Source organism: Adiantum capillus-veneris, chromosome 29, assembly GCF_014529385.1.
Source record: "Adiantum capillus-veneris isolate H3 chromosome 29, ASM1452938v2, whole genome shotgun sequence".
NCBI lineage: Eukaryota > Viridiplantae > Streptophyta > Polypodiopsida > Polypodiales > Pteridaceae > Adiantum > Adiantum capillus-veneris.
Window position 1 is genome coordinate 59,482,771 of NC_140959.1, and position 16,125 is coordinate 59,498,895.

At 46.1% G+C, this 16,125-nt stretch overlaps 1 protein-coding gene across 1 annotated transcript in view; it reads left to right on the forward strand.

Annotated features, from left to right (window-relative positions):
- Positions 1 to 16,125, forward strand: part of LOC147419273 (Cyclophilin-like peptidyl-prolyl cis-trans isomerase family protein) — an 85,777-nt gene that overhangs the window by 47,488 nt on the left and 22,164 nt on the right. The window contains exons 4-6 of the mRNA XM_086506219.1: positions 213 to 308; positions 15,789 to 15,896; positions 16,040 to 16,089. Coding sequence (XP_086362345.1) covers positions 213 to 308; positions 15,789 to 15,896; positions 16,040 to 16,089 — 254 coding nt within the window. The remainder of the gene's footprint in view (positions 1 to 212; positions 309 to 15,788; positions 15,897 to 16,039; positions 16,090 to 16,125) is intronic.

The following is a 16,125-nucleotide window of genomic DNA, read 5'->3' on the forward strand; positions in this document are numbered from 1 at the left end:
ATGTGGCTTAATTCATGACCGATATTTGACCTTTTTGTGATAATTACTCATAGCTGGACTTTTCAAAATGTACATTTGTTAAGAACCTGTAATTACATGAGCGACATAGATGATTTGATTGTCTTTTTTGGGTTGCAGGCCCATATTATAAGATTTTTTTTAAAAAAGTTAGTTAGTATCACTTTTAATATTTTATCTTTGGTCAATTACAGCTTGCAACAGATGAAAAGGACTCAATTATAGCCACTGTTCCTGGTAATAACAAAGACAAGGCAAATCAATTGTACGAGAGCTTGACTACTGGCAAGGTGACATCTTTAGCCATTTTTACTTTGACTAACATTTGAAGGACACTTATGGTCGTTTTCTCCAAGTACTGTATATGCTGGATATGTTTTGTATCTATTAACTTTCCAGTCCATGTCTAAAATCTCTGTTTGACGTTAATAAAAATTGATAATGCACAACCCCACAAACATGTTCACACATGAGAGTGTCGACTCTCTCTCTCTCTCTCTCTCTCTCTCTCTCTCTCTCTCTCTCTCTCTCTCTCTCTCTCTCTCACACACACACACACACACACACACACACACACACACAACTTTTCTGTAAATCTTTGGGATTAATTTACAAGTGGGAAACCTCAAGGTGAGGAAAACCCACAAAAAAGGTCAGATACAATAGCATGAACACAAAAGTGTTCATCATTGAAAAAGGACTAAAAGGATTCATAGAAAAGCTGATACATGTCTGAAGTGACATCACAAACCTCCCAGACAAAGATATCCGAAGGGAAAGCCTGAAGAACTAAAAGGGATCTACATCAGCATGAGAGAACATGCAACTGTTGCGCTGACGCCATAGAGTCCAAAAGGCCCCAAATCTAACCCACATCTAAGGACGGCAGGAGAATGCCAAAAGCCAAAAACCATTTGTGGAAAACCACAGAGGGGAATCGGAGTCGCAAACCAACTGTTATACGGCGAAGAAATCCTCGAGAAATGCAACAATCCCAAAGGAGGTGACTGACAGTCTCTTCTGCAGCCGAGCAACAGACATAGAGATAGAAGCACATGTGACGTGCACTGAGCAAGGATCCCACTGGGAGCATGCCAAGCAAGCATCGCCAAAGAAACAATCGTTCCTTCAAAGGCAGGTGGCTCTTCCAAAGGGAAGAAAGTGCTTTTCTCCACCTTTGCATTGACCATAATGCATTACAATGATCAGCAATCATGGCTGGGGTAGAAGAAGAGCATAAACCTTGCTAGCAGACATGGCCTGAAAGGGCATATCTCGGAGACACCAATCTGCCATGCGATCCCCAACAAGCAAAGGTGGAACAAGCAAAAACTCAGCCAGCATGTGTTGTATGTCTCTCCAAAACTGACGGTAATGCATACCTTGTCCGAAACGACAAGCGGCAAGAGGAAATTGGAAAGTGTAACCCGCCTCATCAACTACGTCACCAACTAGTAGAATGCCACGACAAGAGAGAAAGTATGCTTTGCGAGGTGAGCGGTCTACGAAAGAAAGAGAGAAGACCCGACTCCAATGAAGACTCTCCAATCGAAGCGAGTTACCCTTCTGGTGCTGACGACCAAGCCAAGATAAGTGCACTGTAACCTCTTGCCAATCAGAAATCAAACGAGAGGTGAGGGGGCATGTCACGAGGATGTGGCAACTGCTAACCTTAGTTGTTGGTTTCTTTCCGATGATTTTTGTTTAATTTTTGGGACCCTTTTTTTGAAGTTGCAAATGGTGGGACATTGTATGGCCAGTGTGAAACGGCCGACGGCTGAGAGTTTCACTTGCAATTGGGAAGAACAGGTCGCCACGAGATGGTCGGGTCAGTTGGCACAGGAATCCGAGGGTGTCTAGGCTCAGTTCAAAGTCATTTAGGCCCCTTCGCTACACTTATAAGTCTATGTTCTAGGAATTAACTCTAAAGAGGCAAACTGGACACATGGTAGCTCTGCAGTAATTTGCCAGAAGCATCAGCAAGAGGAAGCGCCCATTTCAAGAGGGGAGGCTGATTTTGGCTCATTAAGTGCTACAGTGTGTGTGTGTGTGTGTGAGTAGTTACTGCAGGTGATGAAGCTTTAATGGAAAGCTTGCCTTCTCCCTTGCTGTATGTAGCGCGATGATTTGCTCTCGTGCATCTCTCTCTCCCCTTTGCACATATGGTAATGCCCCACTAGTTGGCCATCTTAGACGACCATGCACAGTTCTGGGGATTCTATGCGCATTTGCCAAGGCAAGAGCCTTCTGTACAGGAACCGGATTAGCTAATTGCTAATCCCCCACAGGTACGCACAATTCCATCACAAAGGATTGCGAAAACGGAGAGTTCTCTCGCGTGAAGACTGGTCCATTTCAAATGGAACTGTCCCATTGCGTGCGGGAGCACCTGACACACGCGTAGGCGTGCTCGCTCCATCCAAAACTATCCAAAACAGAGAATCACAACCTGCTGTGTTTTTGTGCAGGTTTAGGGTTTCTCACCTAAACTGCAGGGCAATGCCAGGGGAGCCTCGGGAAAGCCTCGGGATGCGTAAACAGGGCTTTGGGCCTCTGACAGTGACAAAACATGAAATCACAACACACTAAAATTGACCTGCAGTTCACTAGAAAGCTTCCTAATTGCAAGAATACAGCCTTCACAAACATGCTTCACAGGTGCTTCAAGAGACGGCAAAGAAGCAATCGTATCAGATTTCTACAAATGTAGCATAACTCGCTAAATTCATATGCCCAAAATGTGCATGCTAAAGTTTTGCATCTGAAATAGCCTTAGAATCCACAACTATATTTGCAAAATTCTGCCCAGACTTGTCATACAAAGTGAGCTTATATAGCCCATGACATAAAATGTCTGATGCAACAATTTCATCACCAAAATTGAGATCATGAACTATACATCTGTCATCCACAAATTTGATAACAAGGTCAAGTCTAGCAAGTGCAAATACAGACAAAAGGTTCTTTTTGATCCTAGATACATAAAGTGCATCAACAAGTGTGAAAGAACTGCCATTCCAGCCATAAGTACAATCTTTTTAACTCCCTGACCGGATAAGAGGCATTATTTGCACAATTGACTGTATTCTTGTGAGGGACGTCCTCGAGAGAGGTAAACAAGTCACGATGAGAGGTAATGTGCTTTGTAGCACCACTGTCAAAGTGCCACACATGAGCATCTGCAGCAACTGACATACATGCATCATGGACAGAAGGATCATAAGTGCACTCTACACTAAAAGCCCATTCTGCATCAACATCAGCATCACAATCTCCTTTCACAGAACACTCAATAGCTGCACTTGTAGTGAAACCAGCCTCTTTCTTTGCCTTCAATTTCGGACACTGCTTGATCAAGTGAATCAATAGCTTTAATTCCCAAACGAAGTGCTGGCAGCAAAAGCATTAGGAACATGTGATTTTTAACTTTTTCTTTGAGCTGCCATAAAGACTTGTTCATGCAGTCCTTAAAACACCCTAGACTGTCACTCCCTTTTTTATTGTTTAAAAAAAAATAAAAAAATATCTCTGTACAAACCACAAGAGTGTTCATGAAAATAACTCTGTTCTACAGAAATCTGATCCCAAGCACACCAGGAGGGCTAACAGCACGGTAATCCAAATCATTTCAGAGTCAATTACTGAAGGACTGATCAAACACACTCTGCGCAGGCTGGATTCAGCAGGCTGTCTGTAGCACTTGTTGCCAGATGCTGCAAATTGCACACGGAAAGCACTCCAAACAGGCAGCTCGCGCAGGATTGAGATGCGTGCAGGAACCGGGCTCTGTGCAGGTCAGGGGGCGAGCAAAGCAGCAGGCGAATCGCGCTCACACACACACACACACACACACACACATGCGCGCGCATTGATGGGCTGAGTACTCTGCAGAAGGACGCTCAGGGGCAAAGAGCAGGTCTCATCAGCTTGCTCGCGTCAGATTCTTCTTAGTCTCTCTCACACACACACACCACACACACACCACTGTAGACACACACACACACACACACACACACACACACACACACACACACACACACACAATTTTCCGTAAATCTTCCTGATATAATTTACAAGTGGGAAACTTCAAAGGAAGGAAAACCCATGAAACAGAAGAGATACAAAAAGTGGAGCACCATGAGGCTCCAAGGGCTAGAAACAGTCAAAGTAAATCCTATAGGTATTAAGAGTAATGTCCCCAGCATTATACGTAAAATGTAGTGCTTGACCAAGCGATAGATTGAAATAGGGAATGGGTCAACATCTGTGCCTTGAAACATTAAGAAGTAGCGATGGTGCCAAATGGCGAAAAAGACCATAGAGCTCCCACCAAGCAGGGCCACAAGAAAATACGTTCCTTGAGAGGGAGATGACTCTGCCAAATGCTAGACAATGTTCGTTTCCACCATAAGGATGACTTGGAGAGTGACCACAATTGATTACCATGACACACAATCCACGCATCAGATTGCAAGAGGGCATAAACATCCGGCTGAAATGCATTCCAAGCAGGTATTAGCAAGATTCCTATCAGAACAGCTGGAGTCCACATTCAAAGGAGGAATAGTTGAGAGATCAGCAAGCATCCTTTGAATCTCCCACCAAAGAGGAGAATAATAGTCCCAATCGAAAATGAGACACCGGATCAGAGAACAAATGAACATGATGCATGTCATCCACCACCTGATGTACTTGGCATATTCCTTTTTGAGAAAGAAAATACGCCTGGCGAGGAGACCGCTCGACCAAAGTCGAGAAGAAAAAACCTTGCTCCAATGCAAGCTCTCCATTCGAAGGAAATTGCCAAGAGGATTGTCGACCATGTCATTCCAAATGCGAGGTGATAACCTTCCAATCAACAATTAGAGAAGAAGTAAAGGGACATCGTGAAATGTGTCCTTCAAGCTTCTCGAAAATGACTTCCCAATATGTTGTCTGCCAATGACTAAAGTATGGTGTCGAACACACAAATGTGATACAATGAGTGTCGAGGGTGGTTGTTCCACCAAGGCTGGAAATGCGTAGCTTTCCGAGCTAGAACATGACTTTGCAAATCCAAAATATTCAGACCTCCAAGGCGCTTGGGAGAACACAACTTGTCCATAGATAACAACGAGGTACACCAAGAATGCTCCAAAATACTAGACATAAGGGACTGTAAGCGCACCCGAAACCAAGATAACAAAGGTAAGTAAAACTGCACATCTCATCTCGTTCATCTTCATCCTCTGCACTCTCTCGCTGCCATGGCTACACGTCTATGGGATCCTCCATAGCCTCGCTGTCCCTACAACTGGTATCAGAGCTTGGCTTTGCTTGGTGGCCTCGACTTGACTCGATACGGCGCGGGAGCTGCCGCTTGTGGAAGGGACACAGAGCTCGTCAACCTGCATGGTTTTGACCATAGCCGCCATCAGCAAGCTAGCCATGGCCTAAGTTACGACTTTCGACATTAAAGCGTCTCCCAATTCGGCCTCTGTGCGTTGCTCTGAAGCAAGCCATCGTCAGCGTCGTCTGCAAAGCTGGCCATCAACAATTTCGTTTTTCTTTTCATCCAGTTTCACACTCAACTAACCTTTGTTTAATTTTGGTCTTTGATCTCCAACCAAGAGGGTCCTCACACCCCCATCGACCAAGGTTGGAAAGTCGGTTTATGAGCATCTTGAAACGCTCACAACGGAGGCGCTTGCGACTAGAAAAGTGGTTGGCAGTTGAATTTCTGACAACAATACAAAAGCAGTTAAGATTGAAGATTGAAGATTCAAATATGGCATTCAAATTCGACAAGTTTGGCAACGGTGGCCAATTCATTATCAATTGGAGCGTTTTTTTGCTACCAAGCCTTTAGAAGCTTTTAAAATTTGGATGGTTTTCGACCTAGATCTTCTTGACTGCAACCACCAATCTTCTCGCAGATTTCAAAAGTGTTTTTATCAATTCAGTGTTAATAGTTTTCTTCAACGTTTTTGTCTTTGTCAAAAAACAATCGTATACTTCTTGTCAAAGCCTTGTTTTAGCCTATCAGATGTCAGATGCTGCCATGATAAAAAAATTGTGAAGGGTTATAGACACTGCCACGAACAAAAGTGGTAAGACCTCCCTTTTTCTTTGGTCGAGTACTTGTTGTCTCACATTGATTGTTGTTCGAGGGAAGTGTACACGTCTCATGGGTGGTTGGAACTTCCTTTGTAGCATGCAGTCACACACAAGTTCCAGGTTCAGTTTGCATGGCAAGTTTCAGCTATATATATGTATAGGCCTTTTTTGATTAATATATAGCGTGCTTTTGTAGTGTGTCGAATCTCTCTCTCTCTCTCTCTCTCTCTCTCTCTCTCTCTCTCTCTCTCTCTCTCTCTCTCTCTTCTCATCTCGTTTATCTTCATCCTCTGCACTCTCTCGTTGCTATCGTGGCTACACGTCTATGGGATCCTCCATAGCCTCGCTGTCCCTACACATTCCAAATGAGCGGATAACCCAAATGGTGAAATATGATGTGGGAAGGAACAATCTCCCGTGGCCTAATATTATAGCTTATGCCAATCATACTCATTCAAAGGTAATAACTTGGATTTACGAAAATTAACTTTGAGACTTCCCGCCAATCCAAACAAGGGAAGAGCGTGCATAATTTGCTCCACATCATCATAGTGATCGCGAGGCATGAATAAAGAGTCATCCCCATAAGTCTAGCCGACAAAGTGTTGCCCAAATGGTAATGCTAGGCCATGCAATCTACCAGTGGAAGTCAAGAAATTCAAATACATAAGCAGGGGTTGAGTAGCGATTGCATAAAGAAAAACGTTGAGAGGACATCCTTGCCTTACAGACTGTCCCAGAGGCCAAGAGTCTACGAATCTACCAGTTTAAGTCAAGAAATCCAAATACATAAGCAGGGGGTGAGTACCACAGGGGAGAGCTTAGGCCGAAATCCCAACTGTTGCATGGTGTCTGCAATGTAGTCCCAAAGAACAGTGTCAAAAGCCTTTTCAATGTCAACCTGCATGATCAATACATCTTGTCGAGTGTATTTCACATATTCCATGCCAATGATAACATTCTCCAAGTCATCAGTAATTGAGGGGCGTGGAATGAAGCCATATTGAGATTGATGTAGGCCTGCATGTAGAAATCACTTGAGTCGATTAACAAGCATTTTAGCCATCAATTTATATACCACTAGCATGAGCATAATTGGTCTCCAATGAGAGAACTTTGCATGTTTGGGTATCAACTTGAATAGGCCTTCTTTCCAAGAGGAGGGCAGTTCTTGTTGCTCCCAGGCCGTATTCATAATTATCAGCAGTGACACCTTTAGGGCATCCCAAAATGACAAGAAAAATTTCACGGTAAGACCATCCCAACCGTGACCTTTCCAATGGCCCAAATCAAGCAAGCTGGCATACAATTTTGACTTAGTAAAAAATTTATACACCACAGGCATGAGCATAATTGGTCTCCAGTGAGAGAACTCTCCACATAGTGCATGCTTGGGTATCAACTTGAATAGGCCTTCAGCACAAACTGCTGACGTATCAAGCCACTGAAGAACGGAGCCAACTTGCAGATCCCGGCTGAGGGGCCTAAACCCTAGAAGCAGCAGAAGAAGTTGAAGTTCTCACCAACTTACAGATCCTCGCCGAGGGGGTCTATTTTTAAAGTTGTTCCCGCCAACTTATGGGACCCCGTTCGATGGGGCCGAAGTGACCTAAAGAGAATAAATAAAGCAAGACCCACACACACACACACACACACACACACAAAAGGACTTGCGTATTCAGCTGATGACGTGGGAGCAGACTGTACGGCCGCCCCGATTTTGCGCTAACTCACTGACGTGGCAGCCTGCACGGATTTCTGCGTTCACGCTGACTGTGGTGACATGGCAGCTTGTACGGATTTCCGTGATTTAAGCTGGCTGATTTTCAGCGCCAGCTTTTGGGCCAGTTGCTTTCGAGTTTCAAGCTTTTCATGTAAACTGCTTTTCAAGGCCAAGGGCCTTTAAATAAGTGCAGAGGGCTCAATCTCTGTACTCTTCTGGGTGAAGATGCAGAGCGCGAGTACTTGCATTGTACTGAGTTCAAGTAATATAAAGAAATATTGAAAGGGGCGCCAAGGTTTGGGGCCAATACTCTCTGGGGTGGAATTCCGCCACTTCGTGTCGCGTGTGCTCTCTCTCTTTCAGTTACAGTTATTGAAGTGCTAAAAGTCTGCTCAGTATGTTCTTTTCTATTGGCACGTGGTGCCCGTCTCATGACTGTGGTATTAGAGCATTGGGCGTGTGCTTTTCTGAAAGTATGCCGGTCCTACAAAAGAGCAGACGGAGCAAACCGGAGCTTCCAAAGGCGACTGGAATTTTGTTTGAAGAAGGGTGAATCTGGGCTTATCTTTGATTCATCTAGGTATATTTTATTTGAAGAAGCTTGGTGCTCCAACCCTGGACTTATTAGCCACTTCCACCCTTACTTCATTCCGCATTGGGCGCGCTCCCGTCTTCATCGCTCTGTCTTACATGGCATAAGCCAAAAAGATCACTTGCAAGAGAAGGATCCAAGATTTGTTTCGAGCTGCTCTTTTTTTCAAATGCAGTGTCATGCAGTGGTGGAAGTCTATAGCTACCAAGTCGCACACTCCAAGGACTTGACAAGCTTTCAAGAAAATTTTTGCCCGAAATTATATGGTTTCTGACATCTTCCTTCGGAGTGCAACTTCTGGCAGAGGGGGGTATCCTGAAATTCTTGCCACGGAAACCCTAGCAGTTTACAACTTGCAGTCTTTAGACATCTCTCAGCAGGTGTCTCTTGTTGATAACCTTGGAGGTCTAGTGTGATTGGTATATCTTGCGGCTACCGTCGCCGCCACAGGAACAATGTCTGTCGAGCCTTGTTTCGACTATTCAAGCGCTTATGGACCATGCTTCCATTAGCTACGACCTTATGAAAGGAACCTAACACTAATTTTTGGTGCAGGTTTCAGCATATGCAGATATTAGAGGTCGATACGAGCCCCTATTCAGAGGGCAACCTACCTTCCGAGATATCATGCACTCTCGAGATCAGAGACATCTAGGGTGCTACTTGCTAGAGATATAGAGGCACAAGGACACACTTCTACAACCACCTACATAGACCCTGGGGGGGTGGGGAGGCGGGGGGAGACAGTCAGCTTACAGATTTCTTTCAGAGAGCTACACCCCTTCCACTCCCAAACCCACCGAGGGGAGTGACCCTTCAGCAAGCTGTGGCGGCTGGGCCTGACAACGCCCGAGGGCTACTAGAGGCCATACCCATGACTCCGTTGCAAACAGATCGAGGAGATCTGAACTCAAGCACATCGAGTTGCTGAGGTGAGGTGAGCCAAACGATGGCTCACCCAGAGGCATTCATTAGGCCCGCCCTTGCTCCCGACCCTCCCATGTACTACATTTTACAACCCCCCATTAGCACAGGATGGAGCTAGCTAGATTGATGCATTTTCATGGTTGTACTAAACTCAACATATAGACATGCACATATCCCTAGTACTAGTGCTACACCCATCTCCATAGATTTCATCACTCATCAGACGTTCTTCTCTCTTTTATTTTGTACGAGTATGAACTATTTTGTCTTTTCCGATAGACAGAGGACATACACATATGTATACTTGATTTGTCTCACAGGCCGACTTCGGCCTCACATAGACGTTAAAAAGGCTTTCTTTCTTTCTTTCTTTCTCTCTCTCTCTCTCTCTCTCTCTCTCTCTCTATTTGTTGATACACTACCTCTCCGAGCCTCCACCCTCCAACTTTCACTTTAGTTTAGTTCTTGTACCATTTGCGTGTACTTTTTTATTTTCTCAATACCAAAGAATGCACTCTCATTTACTCTCTCTCTCTCTCTCTCTCTCTCTCTCTCTCTCTCTCTCTCTCTCTCTCTGTGTGTGCACAGTGTACTTTGAGATTCGGGGCCGTTTCCACTGCTCATTCAAAGAGGGTTTTGGTCCTTTCTCTAGGGTCATGAGTTATGAGGATCAGAGATGTCTTGGGCTATATATACTTGAGTTACACAGATATAGAGACACTTTACTAGGGAGAGCTAGAGAGAGACAGTCCCAGAGACAGATTACAGATTTCTTTTCACAAGATATGGGACAGCCAGAGGAGCAGCCATCACTGTAGAGCTCAGCTCACTCTCATCCAACCACTACCGGCACTCTCATCGACCTAGCACTGGAGCTACAGAGATCCAGATGGCGAGGATTGAGGAGAGGGGCTACACAGCATTGACGGAGACTACAACAGAGGATTCGAGCCATACTCTCTCTACATCCAAGGTGCATATGAGGCTGTATTCTAGTAGTAGTAGTATTTTTGTTCTAGTTCTTTTGTACCCAGACATGGTATCAGTCTTCAGATTCACTATTTTGTAACAGATTGGTCTCATAGGTCATTTTGGCCTTTTGAAGACGTTAATACAACATTTCATTTCTCCCTCTCTCTCTCTCTCTCTCTCTCTCTCTCTCTCTCTCTCTCTCTCTCTTCGCATGTGGGAACTTCCCAGAGACAGATATGCCCGCCTTGCACTTGAGTCCTCTCGACAGTTAGCCATGCAGGGAGATACAACATGCTGGTATGGGGAGATGACATCATGTTTTCAGGCGCATGGGCAGCTTAGACAGATTGCCTCCCTTCCAGTACTGACTGGATGCACCTTTTTTGACTCTTACACAGTCCGAGATCACCAGGCTCATCCGCCAGGACCCGACTCAGCTAGACACCAGGAGGACATGGATACAGCCCAGCACAAGAGTTGGGCACGAAGATGGATTTCTAAAGAGAGCATCTTCCGGAGGACGGTTTTGTGACGAGGCCCAGATACATGGACACCCACTTGTCTCATGGGATACGATGTGCTATTGGCCAATTACGCACATCTTCACACTAGTTGCGGATCGAGACTGGGAGATACAGCGGAGTACCAGCAGAGGCTAGGATATGCTCCTATGTGACATCGAGCCTGAGATAGAGTTGCACTACACATGCCACTGCCCCGTCTACTACGAGATACGAGGCCGCTCCATTGCTTGTTTAGAGAGGGCTTTGGACCACTCTCGAGAGTCACGCGGTATGAGGATCAGAGATGCCTGGGTCTGATTTTGCTCGAGGTGCGTAGACACAGAAATGAAATGTTATATTAACGTCTTCAAAAGGCCATAGTGACCTATGAGACCAGAAAGTTACAAGGTGGTGGTTCTGATACAAAGTCAGAGTAACAAAATAACCTAACAACAGTACAAAACAAAGATATATATTATGGGATTCTAGATTGGTCGATGTGAGCTAAGCCGAAAACTAAGCAAAAAAGGGCGGCTAGTTTGGATAGCTGAATCACAAAAGATCTAGCATCGGTCGTTGGCGAATCTCATCAATTTCCTCCATGGTTAGTAGTTTGACCGGGCGTCGTGCATGCCTGGCCAGTGTGCTCTGAATCTTTTGACGTAGCCTCCGTCGATGCTGTGTAGTCTTGCGCAGTCGTGGGCGCCTGGATTTCCCCAGTTCAATCGCTAGATCAATTAGTGTGCCTCTGGTGTGAGACGGGGGAGGCTCTTGCGGATGTCCCGTGTCTGCTCTAAAGAAGTCTGTAATCCGTCTTTGAGACTGGTTAGCCTCGCCATTCATCAGGCTCTCCCTGTGTCTGCGTAGCTCGAGCAAGAACAAACCCAGGTATCTTTGATCTTCGTATCCCATTACTCTTGAGAGTGGTCCAAAACCCTCTCTGAACAAGCAATGGCAGCGGCCTCGAATCTCGTAGTAGACGGGGCAGCGGCATGTATAATGCAGCTTTGTCTCAGGTTCCATGTCACACAAGGGGCATGTCCTGGCCTCTGCTGGTACTCCGCTGTATCTCCCAGTTTCAATCCGCAGCTGGTGAGACGATGTGCGTAACTGGCCAATAGCACACCGTATCCCATGAGACAGGTGGGAATCCATGTATCTGGGTCTCATCACAAAACCATCTTCCGTAAGCTGGAGAAGGTGGTCTTTGTAGAAAGCCATCTTCGTGCCCAGTTTTTGTGCTGGTTGTATCCATGTCCTCCTGGTGTCTAGCTGGGTTAGGTCTTGGCGGATGAGCTTGGTGATCTCCGACTGTGTAAGAATGAGAGATGGTGCATCCAGTGAGTACTGGAATGGTGGCAGCCTGTCTATGCTGAACCCATGCGCCTGAAACCATGATGTCATCTCCCCATACCAACATGTTGTATCTCCTTGTATGGCTAACTGTCGAGAGGACTCAAGTGCTATGCGAGCATATCACTGTCTCTGGGAAGTTCCCATGTGCGGTTTATGAAGGAGACTGATCTTGTGAGCGCCTCTACCACTAGTGGGGGGGCCGCTAGCTCTGCTCGGATAATGGCCCGTGGTACTGATGCCTTGGCTCTAATGAGCCGCGAGATCATAGAGACGAGAGGTTTCTCCATGTTCCCCCATCCGTCTGAGCGACCCGGCCTCCCGTGGTGATCCAATGAAGGTCCCCATATCTCAGCCCCATAGAGCAATGCTGAAGCCACCAAGGTGTCAAAGAGCCAGAGCTTCGTCCGGGGCTCCTGAAACTGAACCTGCGAACACATCCTCTCCAATCTACCCAATGCTGCATGGGCTCTTCTGAGTGAGAATGCAGGTCCGCTAAAAACCACTCCAAGGTAAGTGTAAGCGTTTGTGTACTCCACAGTCTCCTGGCTGTATGTGAATGTAGGTGCTGACCTACTGATCCACTGTGGGGTGGTATTAAACACCATAACCTTGGTTTTACCCAGGTTGACAGACAAACCACTTTCGTGGGCAAACGTATGCAAAGCATCCAATTGACGTTGCATTCCTTCTGGGGATTCGGAGATCAACACTATGTCATCAACATATAACAAAAGTGGAATCCATGTCCCTGCCAATTGAGCACCTTTATCCCCATCGCTGTCAATGTAGTCAGAAACCTCATCCACATACATACCGAAAAGAGTAGGAGAGAGCGGGCAGCCTTGCTTCACCCCAATAGTGGAGTGAACCGGTGTAGAAAGTCCCTCCGGGGTGCGTACATGCCCTACTACTGATCTACAATGCCATGATCCCCCAAATGAGTTCTGTGGGTACTCCCATTTCCTGTAGTCTGCGCATCAGTCTACCTCTGGGTACCGTGTCGAAAGCTTTGCGGAAGTCCACAAAGCTACAATAGATCCGTCTCCCATGAGATCTGCCTTCTTCGATGATGGCCCTGAGTGTTAGGATATGGTCAAGAGTAGAGAAGCCTCTCCTGAATCCTGCTTGCCCAGTTGCACGTATCCCTTCCCTCTCTGCCCATCTACTCAGCTGTTGCTCCAGAATGGATGCATACAACCGTGCCAGTGTGTGCCCAATCATAATAGTGCGATAATTCCTAGGCTCCATGGGGTCTCCTGATTTGAAGATAGGTATGATCGTAGATAGGCTCCAAGAGTCTGGTAGGCCCTCACACATGGCCAGGTTAAACATAACTGCTAGAAGCTCTGCTAGTAGGTCTTTGGCATGCATGAAATGCTCAGCGACTAGGCCATCATGATCATATGCTCTCCCAGTCTTCATCCTGTCAATAGCTTTCTTCACCATCTCAGCGGTGAAAAAGACACATGCGTGTGGGCATGGATCGGGGGGGTTGGGAAGGGCCGACTGTCCAGGTACTGTGTACAAAGATGATGTGTATTGCCCCGAGGTCTCTGTGGAGGAAATAGCGGGGGGGGGGGGGACTGCTCATGAAAGAGCCGCCACGCCTCACGCGAGTCTTGACTCAAGAATAGCTGATATAGATCTTGCTCGAGTGGAGCCAAAAAAGCCCTCTTCTTCCGCCGCACCAGGCATCGGAAGTCAATCTGTGACTTTTTGTGAGTGACGTCCCCCAACAGCACCTCCCTCTGAAGTCTGGCTCTAGTCTGGCGGCACTCCTCATCGTACCAGCTGTTCTGAGGCATGCTCCCTGATCGGCGGCTATGCTCAGTCTCGGCGGCTATGCTCAGGCTGGGTGTGTGGGTATGCTTCTGCTGTTGCCTCATGTAATGTCTGTGTCAGTATAGTAGTTAGCTCTTCCAGAGGTCGCCCCGGGTCCTCAGTGCATAGGCGTCTGTAGATTCCGTCCATGTATACAGAATCCGTCTCTCGTGTGAATGTGTAGAGAGTAGGGGCTGCTACTCGTGGCCTGTGTGCTACTCTGAACTGGAAGGAGATGGTCATCGACACCAGAGCATGATCCACTGCCACCCCGATCGGTCTGAGCTCAACTGTGAGATCCTGGATACTAGAGATGAGATTCGGTTGCCATGACATAGTCTATTGTGCTGGCTCCATGTCTGTGTGGGAAGCATGTAAAACCTCCCGAAGCAGGAAATCTCTGTAGGCCGTTCAAGATGGCCAATCCATGTGCAGTGCCCATGTCTATCAGGTGTCGCCCATACTCAGTACATTCCATATCGTGTGATAGTTTGGAAAGGCCCGTCTCTACAACATCTAGCTCTCTTAGCATCTCCTCTGAAGTATCATAAAACACTGCCTGATGATGGGCAGTCCTGGCATTGAAGTCCCCTAGGATGATAATGTCACCGTCCCTAGAGAACTCCCATACGTCATCATCCAAAATAGAGAAAGGGGACTGTCCTCTGGGTGATGCATAAACTGATGTACTCGGGGGAAAGTAGCAAATAGCTAGATAGAGGTATCTGCCCGTCTCTGCTTTCAGTCTCACCCACATGTACCTAGCCTGCTCGTCCCTGCGGGCTATATGTATCAGTGACTACAGATCCTCTCTAAATAACACTGCCACTCCCCCCGAGCCCCGCCCTCTGTGCTCTGAGCTTGATGAGAGAGAGCTTGATGAGAGGAGAGGCTAGCCAGTCTCAGAGACAGATCAGAGACTTCTTTAGAGCTGCCACTGGACACCCGGAGGAGCTACTACCACAGCAGAGCTTGTCGCCTCACACTAGAGGCACACTGATCGACCGAGCGACCGAGCTGGGGAGATCCAGATGCCCACGGCTGGGGAGGACTACACAGCATCGATGGAGGCTGCATCAGAGGATTCGGATCACTTTGGCCCGACACACACGACGCCCGGTCAGACTACTGACCATGGAGGAGATTGATGCGATCCGCCAGCGACCGATGCTGGATCTCTCGTGATCTAGCTATCCCAACTAGCTGCTTAGCTCACACCTAGCAGTTTAGGATTCTATAGTATTTTATTTTGTCATTTTGTCATCTTGTTATTCTCACTTTGTATCAGATACACCCCATTGTAACTTTCTGGTCTCATAGGTCACTTTGGCCTTTTGAAGACGTTAATATAACATTTCATTTCATTTCATTTCTTGTATTGGGCACCCATTGTATCAATGATCGCACATACCCCACACAATTCCAGCTAGTAGCACTTCTAGATTCGTTTTAGTATCTTCTTTTTTTGTACCCAGAGATGGTATCAGATTGAACAGTTTGTAACGAATTGGTCTCATAGGTCATTTTGGCCTTTTGAAGACATTAATATATCATTTCATTTCTCTCTCTCTCAGCTCAAAAGAAACAGATGTAGATGGTAAGAGGAGGCCAAAAAAGAAGAAAATATTTCTGTGAAATAGGAAGATATTGTTTATATACGCTTAGCCTAACAAGCAGAAGTATGGGTAATGCCTATGCTTGTGGTTGTATATTGGCAGTAAAACGTTGATGACTTTGAGAAAGAATAAGAATTGTAAAACCTGGGTTTTGTTTTGGGCAGGGAGGACTTACGGCAATGCTGGATGCTATTGCGGATAAAGATCCAGATAAAATATCTATAAGATTAGTCTCTTCTCTTGAGACAGTGGCTCAGTTGGAGCTATTGCAGGTACGTATTGTTGTGCTGCTTCTGATTGTTCATTGTTTAGATGCACTGGGAGAATTGGAATAAAGACTTTTTCATATGTCCCACTCTTCTGTAAAGTAACTCTCTGTATATGGTATCTTATCTGTAGGATGATTTTTGAACAGGCTCCTGGTTTACCATACCTTGTGCCAAATGAATATGAAAAGTATCCAAGGTGAGATTAGGACATCACGTTGCACATGGCTTTTTG